The sequence below is a fragment of the Odocoileus virginianus genome, chromosome 14 (assembly GCF_023699985.2).
Source record: "Odocoileus virginianus isolate 20LAN1187 ecotype Illinois chromosome 14, Ovbor_1.2, whole genome shotgun sequence".
NCBI lineage: Eukaryota > Metazoa > Chordata > Mammalia > Artiodactyla > Cervidae > Odocoileus > Odocoileus virginianus.
Window position 1 is genome coordinate 53,938,576 of NC_069687.1, and position 18,139 is coordinate 53,956,714.

The 18,139-nt window shown below is 35.8% G+C and overlaps 1 protein-coding gene across 6 annotated transcripts in view; it reads right to left on the minus strand.

Annotated features, from left to right (window-relative positions):
- Positions 1 to 18,139, minus strand: part of ADAMTS6 (ADAM metallopeptidase with thrombospondin type 1 motif 6) — a 288,202-nt gene that overhangs the window by 40,625 nt on the left and 229,438 nt on the right. For 3 of the 6 annotated variants that reach the window (XM_070476750.1, XM_070476751.1, XM_070476749.1), the window contains 2 exons: positions 17,885 to 18,048; positions 17,331 to 17,469 (listed from right to left, as the gene is read on the minus strand). In XM_070476750.1, the coding sequence (XP_070332851.1) occupies positions 17,331 to 17,469; positions 17,885 to 18,048 (303 nt within the window). Of the gene's footprint in view, positions 1 to 16,574; positions 16,664 to 17,008; positions 17,470 to 17,884; positions 18,049 to 18,139 lie in introns of those variants that run through there. The other 3 variants (XR_011491254.1, XM_070476753.1, XM_070476752.1) reach the window with 2 other exon arrangements.

Below are 18,139 nucleotides of genomic sequence, written 5' to 3' on the forward strand. Positions count from 1 at the left end.
TATTTACCAGATAGCTCCTCATTGTGTCATTCCAGTGGGCAGATAACTAAGTGCATGTGATTCACCTAGACAAAAATCTCTATTATTAGTCATCAGATTCAACTACCAAATGCCACAATGGCTCAGAATATATATCCGCCCGGCTTCAATACTTTGTTCCTATCAGGAAGAGCAGGGAATTGTTTTTATAGGTTAGCATGGTTATTTTTAAAAAGTCATTCAAATATGATTATACTTGAAGTGGGGGGACTCAAAATATCCACTTACCCAAAGGACTTACAACTTTAACTAACTTTTATAAATATATTTAATAATTTAAAAAATACAATTATACTTGCAATAAGAAAGTTGTCATTCAATCCAGTATCTTGGGTGTTTTTCAGAAAAGGATAAGCTTTTAATTTTAATTTAATTTTATGTTTATTGAGGCAGGATAAACATTTTCAACACTACAAAATGTGACTGATATTGCTTGATATCAGTGGCAGAAATAACAATTCAGTTTCTACAGGTTAAGATAAAATTCTACTTTCTTAAAAAATCTTAGAAATGTTGTTTGGTTATAATGATATTAGTTTTTAAAAGTAGCCTTAATTATAAAAGCAAGGCCTCTGCAATTTGAATCACAGATGAGATACTAGTTATTAGAGGTAAGACTTACATTTGATTTTAAGATAAATTCTATCCATGTACAATCTTGAAAAAAATTCAACTACATAACATTAATTGTCAAAAATTTGGAAAATACACAAAAACAGAAAGAGCAAAATAAAAATTATCCACAATCTCATATCTCTGCCTTGGATCTTTATTTTTAAGGCTACTTCTTTCTTTGGTGGGATCCAGTAATTAAAATTATATAGTACACAAACTAAAAAGGCCAGCGAAACGTGGTTGGTGGGTCATTCATTCTTTAACTCATCCATTCATTCATTCAACAGAGAATAATTACTGAATACAAGGCACTGTACTTCTTATGTGATACTGAGCTAAGTGTGAAGAATTACAAATTGACTTAATTTTCTCATGTCTAGTTTCTTAACAACTAGAATTTAGGGTATTTAGGGGTGCATTTCAGTTTCACAATTTCAGAATGCTGTTTTTTATGAAGCAAAAATTAAAGTTCTTGAGTAAGCAGCTGAAATAACTATTTTACAAAGACACATTTTCCTTGCATTCATCTTTTATTAATTTTCTTCTAAAATGTCACATTAGACAGTGTGGTATTTCACACTCAAGAACTGACTATACCAGTAATCTATTCCAAATCTTCCTACAATGCTGAACTATCTTCCTTCAACAGCACAAATCTTCCAACTTATACCCCCACACTTGGCAGGTTTACAGATTTTTTTTCTCTTTAAGTCAGTAGCAACGGAGTAACTCTCAAAGGCAATGCACTTAATTGAATGGATTTTTCAACACATACTTATGGATTAAGGAAAATGCAGCTTTTAGCGTTAGAAAATTTAAATCAACTGGAAATAATCTAAACTAAATCAACAAGAGAAATGATTGAGTTTAGAATCTTTTATATGATTAACCCTCTTGTACATAGCTTCTTTTAAAGTAATCTGTAAAACATTGCTAAGAAATTGATTTAAACCTTTTCAGGAATAACTACATCCCGTTATACAAAACCACTATGCTTCCAAATCTAAAGACGTATAGTTTATAACCCAAAACATAAAATGTCCGTATGACCAGTCAGTACATGCCTAGTCAAAAATAAAATTCTGGTGGTTTAGTGCCCATATCCCCTGGAGATATGCAGGTGTTCAGCAGAATTTAATTGGTCAAACTTAAAACTGCACCAATTGTATTTTATTCTTAAACACATGAAGTTACAAGCATGCAAATTCTATACCTAATTCTGGTTTTAAATGCAATTCCTCTTCCATGTTAAAAAAAAAAAAACTTCACTGCTTTCACATTACAAAATTTAAGTACAAAGATATGACTACCACATTTACTCTAAACTCTATAAAATGAGTGTATCCTGTTTAGAGTCTTTTGTTTATCATTTTGGTTAGTAGTAGTAGTAGCAGTGTGAGTTGCTCAGTCATGTCCAATTCTGCAATTCCACAGACTGTAGCCCGCCAGGCTCCTCTGTCCATTCTCCAGGCAAGAATACTGGAGTGGATTGCCATTCCCTTTGCCAGAGGATCTTCCTGACACAGGAATTGAAACCAGGTGTCCTGCGTTGCAGGAAGATTCTTTACCATTTGAACTACAGGGCAGCAAACATGTTTCTTAACATAGAAACATAACCTTTATTTTTAGCTTGGAAGCTTAAATTTGACAGATCTTTTATTTCATTTCTGCCAGTAGTTAAAGGTTACAGATGATCTACTTGCCCATCAAAAGTTATGTTGTCCAATAGGAGGAAGGAGTACACAGCATGAATCACTGCTCAAGGTACACATGAAGAAATGGCATTTAGTATTGGAAATAGCATATACCATAGGAAAATGAGCAAGAAGTCCTGGATGGAATCCTTCAATCTTCTGTGCTTATTCTAGGAAATGGTGATGGTTCTAGAATACAGGGTCTTTTGCTCAGCAGTTGCAGTCATAGGGCCAACCCTGAGTGAAGACTTTAGAGAACTTTCCTACTTCTCATTTCTGGCATCCTTTTCAGTCCCTCTTCTATCCCTCTTATAAGCTGCTCAGAGTTCTTATGTCCCGTCTCTCTTCTTTCAGATAATTAAATCATTTTATACATACATGTGTAAAAATATTTATCAATTTATTGCTTTTCTCAGGGCATTTTTTTTTCAAATGCCATGATCAACAAACTAAGATCTTGGCATCCGGTCCCATCACTTCAAGGCAAATAGATAGGGAAACAATGGCAACAGTGGCAGACGTTTATTTTCTTGGGCTCCAAAATCACTGCAGATGGTGAAGCAGCCATGAAATTAAAAGATGCTTGCTCCTTGAAAGAAAAGCTATGACCAACCTAGACAGCATATTAAAAAGCAGAGACATTACTTTGCCGACAAAGGTCTATCTAGTCAAAGCTATGGTTTTTTCAGTAGTCAGGTATGGATGTGAGAGTTGGACCATAAAGAAAGCTGAGTGCCGAAGGATTTACATTTTTGAACCGTGGTGTTGGAGAAGACTCTTGAGAGTTCCTTGGACTGCAAGGAGATAAAACCAGTCAATCCTAAAGGAAATCAATCCTGAATATTCACTGGAAGGACTGGAGATGAAGCTGAAGCTCCAATCCTTTGGCCACCTGATGCAAAGAACTGACTCACTGGAAAGACCCTGATGCTGGGTCTTTGAAGGCAGGGGAGAAGGGGATGACAGAGGATGAAGTGGTTGGATGGCAACATTGACTCGATGGACATGAGTTTGAGCAAGCTCTGGGAGTTGGTGATGGACAGGGAAGCCTGGTGTGCTGCAGTCCATGGGGTTGCAAAGAGTCAGACACAACTGAGCTACTGAACTGAACTGAACTGGGCAATTCATCTTAAAAATAGAGAGAAGGCACTTAGTGCACAGAAATAACCACTTGAATTTCATTTAAAAGAGTGATATGTATTAAACTAAGAAGGATGGGAGAGACATTAAGGGCAAGAGAAAGATATTTTAGATCTTCTCAAATCTATTCATAAGAACCAGCATTTCAGTTCTAGACCATTCAATTGGTGTGTAGTCTATAACTACATGTGAGTATAAGGGAAAGAGAGAGAGAAAAAGTGCAACTTTAGGATTGATGGGCTAATCAACATTTAGATAATTTAATCTAGTGGCAAAGCATATCATATTTACCCAAGAAACAGTTTTTCTGAAGAAGAGGGGGGAGGTTAGTAAGTCAGAGATTATAGTAAAAATGTGGTTGGTGGCTAAGGCAACAATTTGCTTAACCGCAGCATCCAAAGTAGCTAACAACTAAGACAACACTATATAACCACAGTATACAGAACATATGGCCAACAATATTAATTTAATCTAAACCTTTAGTGAAGATAGCATCCAGAGAGCAAAAAGTGCCAGGAAAAAAAATGTCTCTCTGCTCTGCGGGAATCTGGCTGCTGTGCTATGATTATTGGCCAGACATAAGCATTCATAGGGCAGAGCAAAGCCCATCTGCCTTGGATCTAACAGCTGGCATCAGGGTACCAATCAGCTCCACCCATTTGCTTCCTTCTGAAGAGCCTCGTGCTAGTTTTTTATCTTCCAAAGGTTTCCTTTCTCTGTCTTTCCAGTGTCTTCCCTTCTGTCTTGAGGAAAATTTAACATCCTAAGAAAGCAGGATTAAGAAAAGGAAAATAAAGCTCTAAAAATATTTATTTTTCTAGAGCAACTGTGTTTAGTGATGGTTAGATAGGGTGGAACACACAAATACTGTGTTTATTGGAAATCACATTACCCTTAGAGGGAATTCCTACTACTCATTACAAATCAACAGTAATCTCTTCCATGGAAAGAGTCTAACTTAACTCACTGAATTCCTACTAAGTTTAAGTCATGGATTTTCTATTATCATAAGGGGGAAAATGAGTGAGACAGACTTGACTTCAATGAGATTACATTAATAACAAAGGGAGAGGATAAAGCAATTACAATTATATTTTGGAAGCTACCTTATCTAATAAGATCATGCCTTTTCAGACCTAATATTGTTAATTTTATAGTCCTCTCATTTTGTTAAGTTGCTGTCTGATTTCTTTTTCCTTGATATTCGTGGATCTTAAGAATTCTCATAGCCAAATGTCTGTGTGGTCATCTCCTTTCACTTTATCTTTTTATGATATATTTTTTTCACTCCAATTTCTGCCATATTTAGTTACCACCACTTTTTGAGTTCTAGCAGTGTAGGTAAATGATCTAAGGCAAGTTTTCATTCTCATTTGTAGAATGAGATAAAAAAATTAGATGATTTCCAATGTTTCTTTCAGATCCAAAATTCTATGAAAGCTGGCTTTTCTTTTTTTCCCCCCACAATTTAATTTTTCATTTTTCCCCCTTCTATGTCTGCTTTTCTCCTATATTCTACAGAATATAAGTCTGGAGAACAGGCGTTTGATAAGATTACATTTGGTTTTGAGTTGTTTAAATGTCTCAGTTCTTAGCAGTGTGAGGTATATAGCAAAGGAGTCAGACACATCAAGAGGCAGAACACTAGAAACAAAAGACTTTATGAGAGGCAAGTTTCCTAATATAAAGAATTAACTCATATTATCCTAAAAAGGTATTTCCATGAACTTTAGTAGGAGTTTATTTGTTTTGGGTATTTCATTAAAAATCTTAGAGGAATGATGCTGGAGTACAAGAAGATTTTGAGCTTCTTTTATTCATTACCAAATAAAGAAGCTTTTCTTTAATTATATGTAAAATCCTTTTCTTGGAATCAAAAAGCAAATATTTCAGATTTAAACTATAACAAGGACACAATCATAAACAAGCTGTACAGTTTTTAAAGTAAAATCTTAATTTTGTTTACGTAAAAAAATGGGAGTAGTAATATCATAAGATCCTATAAAATTGTGATAATGCTTATCATTATAAGAAGCTTTATTTTTCTCCAAAAGTATTTTATGCACAATACCTTGTAAACATGCATAATGTTATGACTGTCAAAAATGAGATTTGGGACAAAATTTTTGTGAAGTGAAACATGACCTGTGACACATAGATCATTAATACAACAGGAATGCACTCAAACATTGCTTTCAGTCCTATCCAAGTTTTTCAATGAGTAAATATATACGCATGCCTTATTTATGTTAAGGAAGAACACAATCTCTAAAGCAATAGAAACAAAATGAAAGAGGAAGGAAAACAGCATTAGGAGGAATATTTTAGGTTAGCAGAGATTTCTTGCCCTCAGTTATAAATCTTAACATTAGAGAAAACGCAAGCCACAGTATGCAAGGGTAAACAGTAAAAAATGTCAGGTTCTCAAACTAAACTTTCACATGCAAGATTTTTTACAAGAAGTTAGAAAGCTTAAGTTATATTGAAAATACAGAGTAGAATTCAAAGAATTTTTTAGAAAGTATATTCCATAGGGGAAGCCACATAAGAAAAATGATAAATAGAAATAATTAGAAAAATAAAAGAAAAAACCATATTAGCTTCCAGAAGTGTGAATCAGCTAAGAGTATGAGTTTACCTAGCGGAACACTCCTCTGAAGGGCATGTCACATGAAAACTAAGCTAAATGCAGTTGATGGCTACATTTGGTGCTCATTTGCTCAGTGGTGTCTAGCCCTTTGAGACCCCATGGACTGCATGCAGTACATCAGGCTTCCCTGTCCATCACCAACTTCTGGAGCTTGCTCATGAGCTCAAACTCATGTCCATTGAGTTGGTGATGCCATCCAAAAATTCTCTGTCATCCTCTTCTCCCTCTGCTTTAATCTTTCCCAGCATCAGGGTCTTTTCTAATGAGTCGGCTCTTCGCATCAGGTGGTCTAAGTATTGGAGCTTCAGCCTCAGCATCAGTCCCTCCAAAGAATATTCAGGATTGATTTCCTTTAGGATTGACTGGGTTGATCTTGCAGTCCAAGGGACTCTCAAGAGTCTTCTCCAACACCACAGTTCAAAAGCATTGATTCTTCAGCACTCAGCCTTCTTTACAGTCCAACCTCTCACATCTATACATGACAACTGGAAAAACCATAGCTTTGACTAGACGGACCTTTATCGGCAAAGTGATGTCTCTGCTTTTTAATATGCTGTCTAGGCTTGTCATAGCTTTTCTTCTAAGGAGCAAGCATCTTTTAATTTCATGGCTGCAGTCACCATCTGCAGTGATTTTGGAGCCCAAGAAAGTAAAGTCTGTCACTATTTCCATTGTTTCCCCACCCATCTGCCATGAAGTGATGAGGCTGAATGCCATGATCTTCATTTTTTGAATGTTGAGTTTTAAGCCAGCTTTTTCACTCTCCTCTACATAGCATAGGCTTTTAGGAGCTGTGATGTTCACAAGCGCCCTGCTATGAGCCTGGTACAACTAACCCCGTATGTTAAAGTGTACTCTTCCTTCTCAACATTGAAAGTAAATTGAAAGAAGGGGATGATGAGAAAGAGTGAGTAGGGGAATGCCACAGTCAATACAATGATAGACTATTGTCTAGTCTAACAAATATTTTATTTTTCAAAGAGCAAAGCGAAAATTAGGGACTAATGAACAAAGCTCGTGAAAATCTTTAATTCCTTGTAAACTCAAGTCAGTTTTTACAAAGGCCTTGGATCATTAAAAAATATCACAGTGATCTGCTTTATGTCTAAGTTTGGTATATACAGGAACCAAATGTAACAGGACCCTCATAGTTTCAAACCAAACACAATACAAACCTTAAACAGAAAATATCTTTTATAGGGAATTTTCCTAAAATCTAATTCTATATTTCCTAAAAAACTAATTTCCATATTTCCTAAAAACTAATTCTATATTTCTTCAAAGGGAAAGAAATGACAATGACTAATAGGTTTTTAATTAAAAACCAGTTTAGTTTTAATTTTAGTTTTTAATTTAAACTAAAATTTCCATCTCTTATCTTTTACTTAACTCTGAAAGTAACTTATGGATGGTAATTCTATATCAAAGGGAAGAAAACAATTATATGACTTATTAAAGTCTTTCACACTTCATTCCAGTCAAGTCTATCTTGAAACTCAAAAAATAATTGAATTTTGTTTTCTTCTGTTTCATTTTGGGACCCCATCCACTTTGAGTTTGTTTCCATGTTATAGTGTATGTGTCATTTACAAGCTGCAATACAAGTGTTAGTCATTATTATCTTTACTAAGTCTATAAAAGTCAAGTTTCAAAACCCTTGTTTGTATGAAGCATATTCTGTTAGTTCACTAATAATGTCAAATGACCATTATTAGTGATGTTAAATATCTTAGGCATATTTAACATCACTAACAGAATCGGCAAAGAAATTAAAAGGACATCTGTGAATATATAAAGCATTTGCCTTTGTTCTATCTAGTCCTTTGAGAGCTGGTCTCTTTCAGCCAGAAATTAGTACTGGCATAAGGATTGCATTATATTTTTCTAATAATTACTTTTCAAAATTGTTATTTTAGAATGGATTTATTTTATTTTTAAGTGTACAATTATGGTTGTGTTGCATCATTCTTGAAAACAATAAAATATGTAACATTAAGTGCTTTTATAGAAGCAAGGTAGAAATATTTAACTTTCTAAAGGGACCAGGTAATCTGCATGAAAGATTCACTAAAACAATCTGAAAAGTCTATTATTAGCAAATAGAATAGTGTATATTATTACATAAACTTGTTAGGTAGTAAATTGCAAAGAGGAATTTGCTATTAGGGGCTCTTTTAATATATAGTTTTTTTTTTCTTTTCTCTTTCTTTCTTTTTCATTTTCTTTTGTTTTAATAACTTGAAACTGAACTAACACAGAGGAAGGAAACATTCAAGCAGGGCACATCAGAAAAAATAACACAGACATGAAGGAGAGATTTACATACTACTCAAAAGCCCTAGTTTCTTAGTGAAAGAGCATAAGAGTCTCCATTTTTAAACTCTGAACATCACTAAGACCCTGAATAAGAAGTTTTTATACATTTTTTCCTTGTATGAAATAAAATTCACCATCTACTGAAAGGAAGTGAGGTGACTAATTTTTGTCCAACTTTACTGATACTCATTTTAAGTCTAAATTAAAAGTTCTCAGATTTTCTTGGTTCACAGCACCATTAGTGTCCCAATAATTTTTTCAGAGCTCTCCCAGGAAGAAAAAAAATAAGAGCTTCAATTATTAAATAGTTAGGTCCAAACAACTCAAAAGTAATAATTTGTTTAGTGTATGACCTATGTCATTGTGTTTCCATTGGATATGTACAATATTTAGCAGTGCCTCTGTGAGTTTGCTGTAGAGTCCTGGGGAATCACAGTGCGGTGTGAAAAATAGGACCCTAAATCAGGAAAATACAAACTAGTAACTGGAAACTATGTAAAGCATCTTAAAAATCTTAAAAAGTAGAAACAGTTCCAATACATACAAGAATCTAGGTGAGCCAGGTAAAACCACAAAGAGTAAAATAAAAAAATTTGTCTTAGACGAAAAACATAGAATTTCTTTTTAAAATTTATATGCTATTCACATACACACACACACACACACACACACACACACACACACACACACATTAGGCTTAAGATGATATCCAGGGAGGAAAAAGAATAACAAGTAAAATAAGCATCTATATAAAATTTAGGCATCAAACAAATAATAAAATTAAACAGACTATGTGAATGCAAAAGAAAAACTGATAATATTTTAAATAGTCAAAGACAATTGATCAGAAACATTCCTTAAACACTCCATTGTATAAGAAAAATCCGTGCTCTTTGATCGTCAAACAAAATCAAAATTGCCTCTAAAAATAAATCTGTCTCACTCTTCCAGTCCTCCATCTAAGCAAAGCTTTAGCTTTTCTTTTTCCTTTTTTTCCCTGAGCTGCTAAATAATGAATAGCTAGCAGAGAGATGCTTTGTCAGCAGAAACCTGACCAAATTGGTATATAAATTTTGTACTTCAGTACAAAGAGAAAGAAAAGCCTAGAAAAAACAATTTGAAGGACAGGATTTCAGGACAAAGACTGTATATCTAGAGTATAAATGTAAAACTAACGCATTAAAATAGATATGTATGGCTGACCCTTCTTGGCACAACTAAAGCATCCTTAAGATTCCTGAACTGTACCAGGACAGGTACAGCACTACAGCAGCAGCTCTGTTAGCTGTTTTGGAATGTTTTGCTTTAAAGTCTTTGTTAGCTTCTCAGCCCCATCTGACTCTTTGTGACCCACGGACTGTAGACCACTATGCTCCTCTGTCCACAGGATTTCCCAGGCAAGAATATTGGAGCAGGTTGCCATTTCCTTGTCCAGGGGGACTACCCGACCCAGCGATCAAACCAGGGTCTCCTGCATTGCAAGCAGGGAAGCTTTAAAGTCTAAGGGTTGTATTAAATAAAGGAGGACTTGGGGGGTGAGGTGTAAAGGGACTGGTTTGAATAGTGGGAAATGAGAATACATCTAGAAAGATAGGGGAGGAAATTATCATGAATACTGCTGCATTTTGCAAAAATTCATTCCCTAACAAAAACATTAATTTCCTAAAACAATAAAAGGCCTTCTCTGATTAGAACTTTTAGCCACAAAGAGAGAAAAAAAAAAGTCTGTTATCAGTTTTTCATGTTAAAACAGAGGCCTTATATTCTGACTTGTGCGTCTAAATTAAAGTTGGTTGAGTATATATATTACTTATTCATTTTAGCTCCCTAAGTAACACAGAAACTTGAAATGAGAAAAAAGGGTTTTGCAAAATCTCTTTAGTATAATTTCACTTGATCTTAGCCAAAAGGTTAAAATATGATATTTAACACAATTTCAGTCAGTTTTAAAAGCATTATTTAGATGCTTATAAATGATTTATTAGGTAAAGAAGAAAGCATGTAAATAAACTACCATAAGTTTCTAAAGACAAGTCCAAGGACAATGACCACACTAAACAAAATTACGAAATTAGTTAGTATTCTAGCACTCTTTTCATTCCCTTTTCTGATGCCTCTAGTTACTTTTCCACCCCAGATACTTATACCAAAAGCTCATTAACCTTTGCAGTCCACTAGGAGCCAATTAATAACAGAGATGTGGGTAATGCTTCGAGAGGTGTTTGCATCTGAATGCAATTTGAAGACTAAATAAACCTTCAATCAGCCTCAAAGGCAGTACTTAGCCATGGCTACACATTAGACTTAGCAATGGAGCTTTTAAAAATCTGATGCCCAGGCAATATTCCTAAACAATTAGACTGGCATATCTGGGGGCAGGACCGAGTGTCAAAGTTGTTTAAAGCTCCCTAAGTAATTCCAATGAACAGTCAAAGCTGAGAATCACCACTTTAGGAAAAACATTTGAAAAAATGAAATTTCAAGCTAGTAAAGGAGGAATTATTAGTGGGGAACATATCATGCTGCTCTACTGCTGTTTGGTCACTAAGTCACGTCTGACTGTTTGCGACCCCATGGACTGTAGCAGCCAGGCTTTCCTGTCCTTCACTGACTCCTGGAGTTTGCTCAAACTCATATCCATTGAGTCAATGAGGCCATCCAACCATCTCATCCTCTGTCACCCCCTTCTACTCCTGCCCTCAATTTTTCCCAGCATCAGGGTCTTTCCCAGTGAGTCAGCCTCCAGAACGAAAACCACAATACGGAAAACTAACCAAAATGATCACATGGATCACAGGCTTGTCTAACTCAGTGAAACTATGAGCCGTGCTGTGCAGGGCCATCCAAGACAGACAGGTCATGGTGGAGAGTTCTGACAGAACACAGTCCACTGGAGGAGAGAATGGCAAACCACTCCAGTATTCTTGTCTCGAGAACCACATGAATAGTACAAAAAGGTGAAAAGATATGACACTGGAAGGTATCCAATATGCTACTGGAGAAGAGTGGAGAAAGAGCTTCAGAAAGAATGAAGACGCTGAGCCAAAGTGGAAACAATATCGAGTCTGGTGGTAAAAATAAAGTCCAATGCTGTAAAGAACAATATTGCATTGGAACTTGGAATGTTAGGTCCATGAATCAAGGTAAATTGAATGTGGTCAAACAGATGGCAAGAATGAACAAACATCGACATTTTAGGAATCAGTGAACTAAAATGGACAGGAATGGGCAAGTTTAATTCAGATGACCATTGTATCTACTACTGTGGACAAGAATCCCTTAGAAGAAATGGAGTAGTCCTCACAGTCAACAAGAGTCCAAAATGCAGTACTCCGGTGCAGTCTCAAAAATGACAGAATGATCTCTGGTCAGTTCTAAGGCAAACCATTCAACACCACAGTCATCCAAGTCTATGCCCCAAACAAAATGCCAAAAAAGCTGAAGTTGAATGGTTCTATGAAGACCTACAAGACCTTCTAGAACTAACACCAAAAAAAGATGTTCTTTTCATCATAGGGGATTGTAATTCAAAAGTAGGAAGTCAAGAGATACATGGAGTAACAGGCAAGTTTGGCCTTGGAGGGCAAAATGAAGCAGGGTAAAGGCAAACCGAGTTTTATCAAGAGAACACACTGGTCATAGCAAACACCCTCTTCCAACAACATGAGAGATGATTCTACACATAGACATCATCAAACCGTCAATGGTGAAATCAGATTGATTATATTCTTTGCAGCCAAAGATGGAGAAGCTCTATACAGTCAGCAAAAACAAGACTGGGAGCTGACTATGGCTCAGATCATGAACTCCTTATTGCAAAATTCAGGCTTAAATTGAAGAAAGTAGGGAAAACCACTAGGTCATTCAGGTATGACCTAAATCAAATCCCTTATGATTATACCATGGAAGTGACAAATAGATTCAAGAGATTAGATCTGATAGAGTGCCTGAAGAGCTATAGACAGAGGTTCATAATATTGTACAAGAGGTGGTGACCAAAACTATCCCCAAGAAAAAGAAATGCAAGAAGGCAAAATGGTTGTCTGAGGAGGCCTTATAAATAGCTGAGAAAAGAGGAGAAGTAAAAGCCAAAGGAGAAAGCGAAACATATACCCAAGTGAATGCAGAGTTCCAAAGAATAGCAAGGTGAGATAAGAAAGCCTCATTCAGTGAATAATGCAAAAAAATAGAGGAAAACAATAGAATAGGAAATTAAGAGACACCAAGGGAACATTTCATGCAAAGGTAGGCCTGTTGCTCTACTGATAATGTCAACTGATGAAAAAGCTCTCTTCAAGGTAAAGGACCATTTTTATTATAAGAAAATGCTACACTTAGAAAATCACTAGTTTGAAGTCTTGATTTCAGCAAGTTAAAACTCAAGTTTTACCTATCTCCTGGTGCTATTTAGAATGAAAAAATGAAACAGGGCACCAAAAAATGTTTCATGAACTGTAAAATTTTATTTGTTATTACATAGATGAGCTAGAACCATTTATCATTAAAAAGATTAGTTGTAATGTGATTACAACTGTAATATGGATTATTATCTAAAAGATTTATCAGTTTAATAATTTACTTTATAAAATCTAAGCATCTAGCCCATTGTTTCTTGAAGTATGATTTCTTAAAGTATGGTTCACTGATACCAGTGAATGCTGGTATTACCAGCATCAGTTGAAAATTTGTTAGAAATGCAAATTCTTGGAGTCTGCCCCAGACGTACCAAATCAGAAAATGGAGGCAGAATCTAGCAATCTTGTTTGAACAAGCCTTCCAGGTGATTCTGATGCATGCTACAACTTGAAAACCATACATCTACCCAAACATCAGTAAAAAGAGAGCATATACAACTAAAATCAAAAGATAAACATATATTATTTATTGTGTGGGCTTAGTAACTCAGTCATATCTGACTCTTCGTGACCCCATGGACTGCAGCCCACCAGTCTCCTCTGTCTATGGGGATTCTCCAGGCAAGAATACTGGAGTGGGTTGCCATGCCCTCTTCCGGGGGATCTTCCTAACCCAGGAATCAAACCCAGGTCTCTTGCATTACAGGCGGATTCTTTATAGCCTGAGCAAATATTTAAATAAGAAATGTTATTTATTATTTAAATGTTTAAATGTCATAGCAAAGGCATATCATCATAAATTGCTACTTAAAAAACTCCTAAAGTTTTGTATTTTAAAATAGTACAGTTCTCACTACCTGGCCAAGCTTTATCAATTAACACATTAATCATGAATACAGTAGTAGTATATAAGTTTAGAAGTCAGATTAATTACAGAGTATACAATATTTTGGATAAGGAATTCCCACAATAGTGGGAATAACAATGGTTTAGAAAATAGTCAAGTTTTAATTCTCTCAGAGAGGAAGAGTCACAACTGTATCTTAAAAATCACATTTATCCTGAAGACAACACCCCACAGCATCTCAATGTTTTTATTCAGGCTAAGGAAGTGTGTCATCACTGACTCAGAGAAAAGACCATTTCTTGGACTGAATCACCAGTAATGTTTCCTGCAGTCTTAGATTTGTCATTATGTCTGCTAAGCAACAGAAAAACAGTCTCAAAACTTCTTATCTTGAAAGATTTCATATGAGAAAATACCAACATTGCTCCCAAACTCAAAGTCCAAAGGTCTTGCTATTAATTAGACATTTGCAGGACAGCATAGGTGAGAACACTGATGAGGCATGAGCTGACGAGCAATAGAAAGTTCTTTGAGATCTTTCCTGTTCCTTTGTTTTACATTTTAAAAAGTTTTGGCAGTTTCAAGATACCTAGCACCACCCTGGAAAGATGAGCATAGAGTATTCCAATTAAAAACTCATGTTTAGTATTCAGCTTTAGTTTCTGAGTGAAACTGAGAAGATACGACTTTCCCTGAAAGACTCCGTAACCACAGATGAAGCTCCATTTACCATCACTGAGCACAGACTCTGGCTCTTTGACCAAGATTCCTGGAGCCCTAGGGGATTTTCCTTCACTCAGCCCTAAGCCTCCAATATTTAAAGAACCTAGGGTTAAAAGTGGGGTTATGTATAGGAAGAATAACTCTAATAATTGATATCTATACTCTACATTCTAGGAAATATTTTCAACCTATTCAAACAAAAGACTATAATCAAAATTATACTGTCTTTCTCTAGAAATTGCTTTGATCCACCTTACAGGAAAAACAGCAATTCTAAACTCTAATTTCCCCCACTGGAAAGAATAACACAAATATAAAATTGTAAAAAGTAATTCACTCCTTTTGCTCATTCACTTACTATAAACATTTCCTGAGTTCCTAGTATGCTCCAGAAATTGTTTTAGATGCAAAATGAATCTAGTGAGATGCATAGACTTCAGTGATAAGGATGTGAATTCTGTGTGTCTAGAGCACCAGGTTTCAGATTCTCTGTGAACTAGGACCAGTGGTACTGAAATCTGAGTGAGTATCAGAATCACTTGGAGAACTTGTTAAAACAGAGTTTGGGGCCCCATCCAGAGAGATGTTATCGGGTAGGTCTGAGATGGGTCCCAAATTAGCATTTCTAATAAATTCTCAGGTAACACTGATGCTGCTGGTCTGGTGACCACACTTTGCAAACTACTTAGCAAGAAATAACAGCTCATCACACTATGCCTGCCAATTTTCAAACACTGTACATCTCTCTTCCAAAGAAGGCAATGGCCTTTTAAAGGCTTGTCACTCATAACTGAGCAGAATTCTAGTTTCCAGAACCACCTCAAATATCTAGGATGGTAGCCCCACAAGAGAAGAAAGAAGTACAAACAACAAAGAGAAAATTCTCTTTGCAATGGTTTTGCTTCCTCCTTGTTTTTCTTTTGTTTTATCTCCTAGCACAAGAAGTCTATCTTCTTTTATGATTTCTCAAAACTAGGGTCATGGAAAAGAAGAACACACATTCAGATTTTTCATACTTCTTTACTTTAATAAAATCATAGTTTCTCTCCTAAATCCAGTCCCCTTTTTTGTTAGACTATCTCCTTTCTGAACAAAAGAATCAGAGTTAGAAGGAACATTGAGAATTTACTTAATCCCTCCTTGGCCTCAGACAAGACTATATCTAAACCATCCCCAAATATAGCAATTGTCAGTACAAAGATGAATAGGCACTAAGAATTTCCCATTCAACATTCTGTCACATACTTGAAGAAACTAATATACTTTCCCTCAGCCTTCTCTTCTCTGAGATAATCAACCTCGACATTTAAACTTCATTAGATTTCCTAAACTTAAATTCTTTTGACTCTTCTTTAATAAGCTTATCCCACCTTACCTCAGGGCCTGAATTATGTATTTACTGTTATCATGAAGATTTCTTTTTGGTATGTGAAAAGGGGAAAGTTAATTTATGGATTAAATTAAAAGGAATTTAATTGAAACAAAGAAAGATATATGTACAAATGCCACTATAATATAATGGCATTCACTTGAATGATTCATTTCAAATATTCTTTACTTTATTAAAAGAAGTAGTAATGCCCTTTGGTTTTAAAATTTTATAAATCACCAGCCATTTCACACATAAAACGGATGGGAATTAGAGATCTTTATAAATATGCCACAGATTACACATAACCATGTTTCATGACACTTCACACAGAAGGAAAAATTATTATTATTCATTTGTTTTTTTTTTCTATGGTGCTTACTACAGTAGTTGGAGTTAATCCATGATTTAATTCTATATGAGTTTAAAATTACTGAATCTATTATTGTGATTATTCACTTCTGTGAAAAATAATTTCTATGATTCAAGCTTTGAGAATCAGAAGTATTTAGAGAATCAGTGAGTACAGGACTAGTAGGATAAAGTCTATGTAAACCACGTGTTTCTCAGTAGTTTAGAAAGGAAAAATAGGTAATTGGAATACGGGGTAAAATGGGATGATTAACTTTAGTTCCATCTCTCCCATTCTATATATCACTATTCAAAATTCCACCTTTGCTTTTGGAATGGTGAGGTGCTCTAGTCCAGCACAGACCTGAGGGATACGTTTGTTTTCTCGCCTATTAGGATCAAGGTGTACGGTGGAGGCGATGCATTTAGTCTCCAGAGAGAAGGAAGATGCTGCTTGCACAGCACTTCTACTCACCAGTCCATGCAGCAGCAAGGGTGTTGGCTTTGAAGGAAGCCAACTGTCCTGCTCTCCCAGCCAGAGGTAAAGAATTGCATTGGTGGCCACTAGAGGGAGGAGGATTAGGAATAGAGTAAATTGTGGGGAAAAGGCACCCATGAAAAACGCACATGGGACAACCAACACATCACCAACCACCGCCTAGCAGCTACCTCTCTGAGGGACTACCATGGGGTCTGCAAACACCATTAAGCCAGAGACCCAGACCAGTAATTATTGTAGTATCCCAGAATATAGCCCCTTAACTTGGATGGCTGCAGAAGGGAGTTTGAATAGGATTGTGGGAAACACACAAGCACACAAACACAAACATACAAGCACACAGACATACATTCTCATCCCCCATTACAAGATGTTGCATCTGTGCCGTCTGATTCTTGCTCATTTTCTCATTTAAAACTCTTGATGTTCTTTACCAAGAAAGTGTTCACGGAAAGCAAACAGCCCACCTTCAAGATAGTCTTGGGAGAAGCACCAGCAGAGACACTCATTGTGCCAAGATGTATTTTACCAACAAATCTGTACAAATTACATGAGGTTAAAAACAAACGGAATATAATGCAATTAAAGCAAAGTTTCTTTTGCTAAATTACAGCTTGAAGCAAACCTGCAAGAAATGTTTCCAATTAGCTTCTTTAGCAAACACAAAGCATAGCTCAGAATGTTTTGCTTTCCATCCTGCCCTCTGGGTGGGCTGCCTAGTGGGTGTCTTACCTCCAGCGCAAGTAGCCGAGCATTCTGACCAAGGCTGATGATTCCATGTAAAGCCAACTTCATTGTCTCCACTGCCCGTCCGGGTGATGGGAACATTGAATTTATACCTAATTCCCAAATTCTGTTCCTGAAGCAGAACCTGCCATTGAAAACAACTGGTGAAGATAATTAAAACACAATGAGCCTGTATTCAGATATTTATTATTTCTTTTGAAGAAGAAAATGTCATAATCTAAGTCTTAAGGGAAATTTAAGACAACTTTTAGAACACATGTACTTATATTGAATATTCTCCTTCCATTTTCATGGGTAATTTGAAGCCATTTCTCTCATTTGCCTTGTTTGGTTATACAACTATTATTCAGGCAAGTATTGAAAAGATCAGTCACATGGAAAGAGCAGCACAGTCTTAACTTTACACAGATTTTTTCACTCTTGGGCATTTTACCATTATTTAACTTCATCACTTTAATTTTAGATAATAAATCCTGCCCCATCCTACTTCAAAGGACAGATTACAAAGAGGAGAAATGAAGTGGCACAGGCACATGTACCATGACAATGAGATTTTCCGAGGTGGGACCTAAAGCTTCTAAGGATTCTGGTTCATCAGTTGGTCTCTTATAGTGAAAAGCTGTCCCAGCAACATCAAATTTCCTCGGCCAGTCAATAGTCCAGGCACCATTAATATAGTAATCATCCCCTTCAGATTTTAAAGCTAAAAAAAAAAAACAAAAAAACACCACTTTAGCTAAAATGTGAAACTTCATTCACTACAATGTAACTGATTAATGACTGCACTGAAGTGT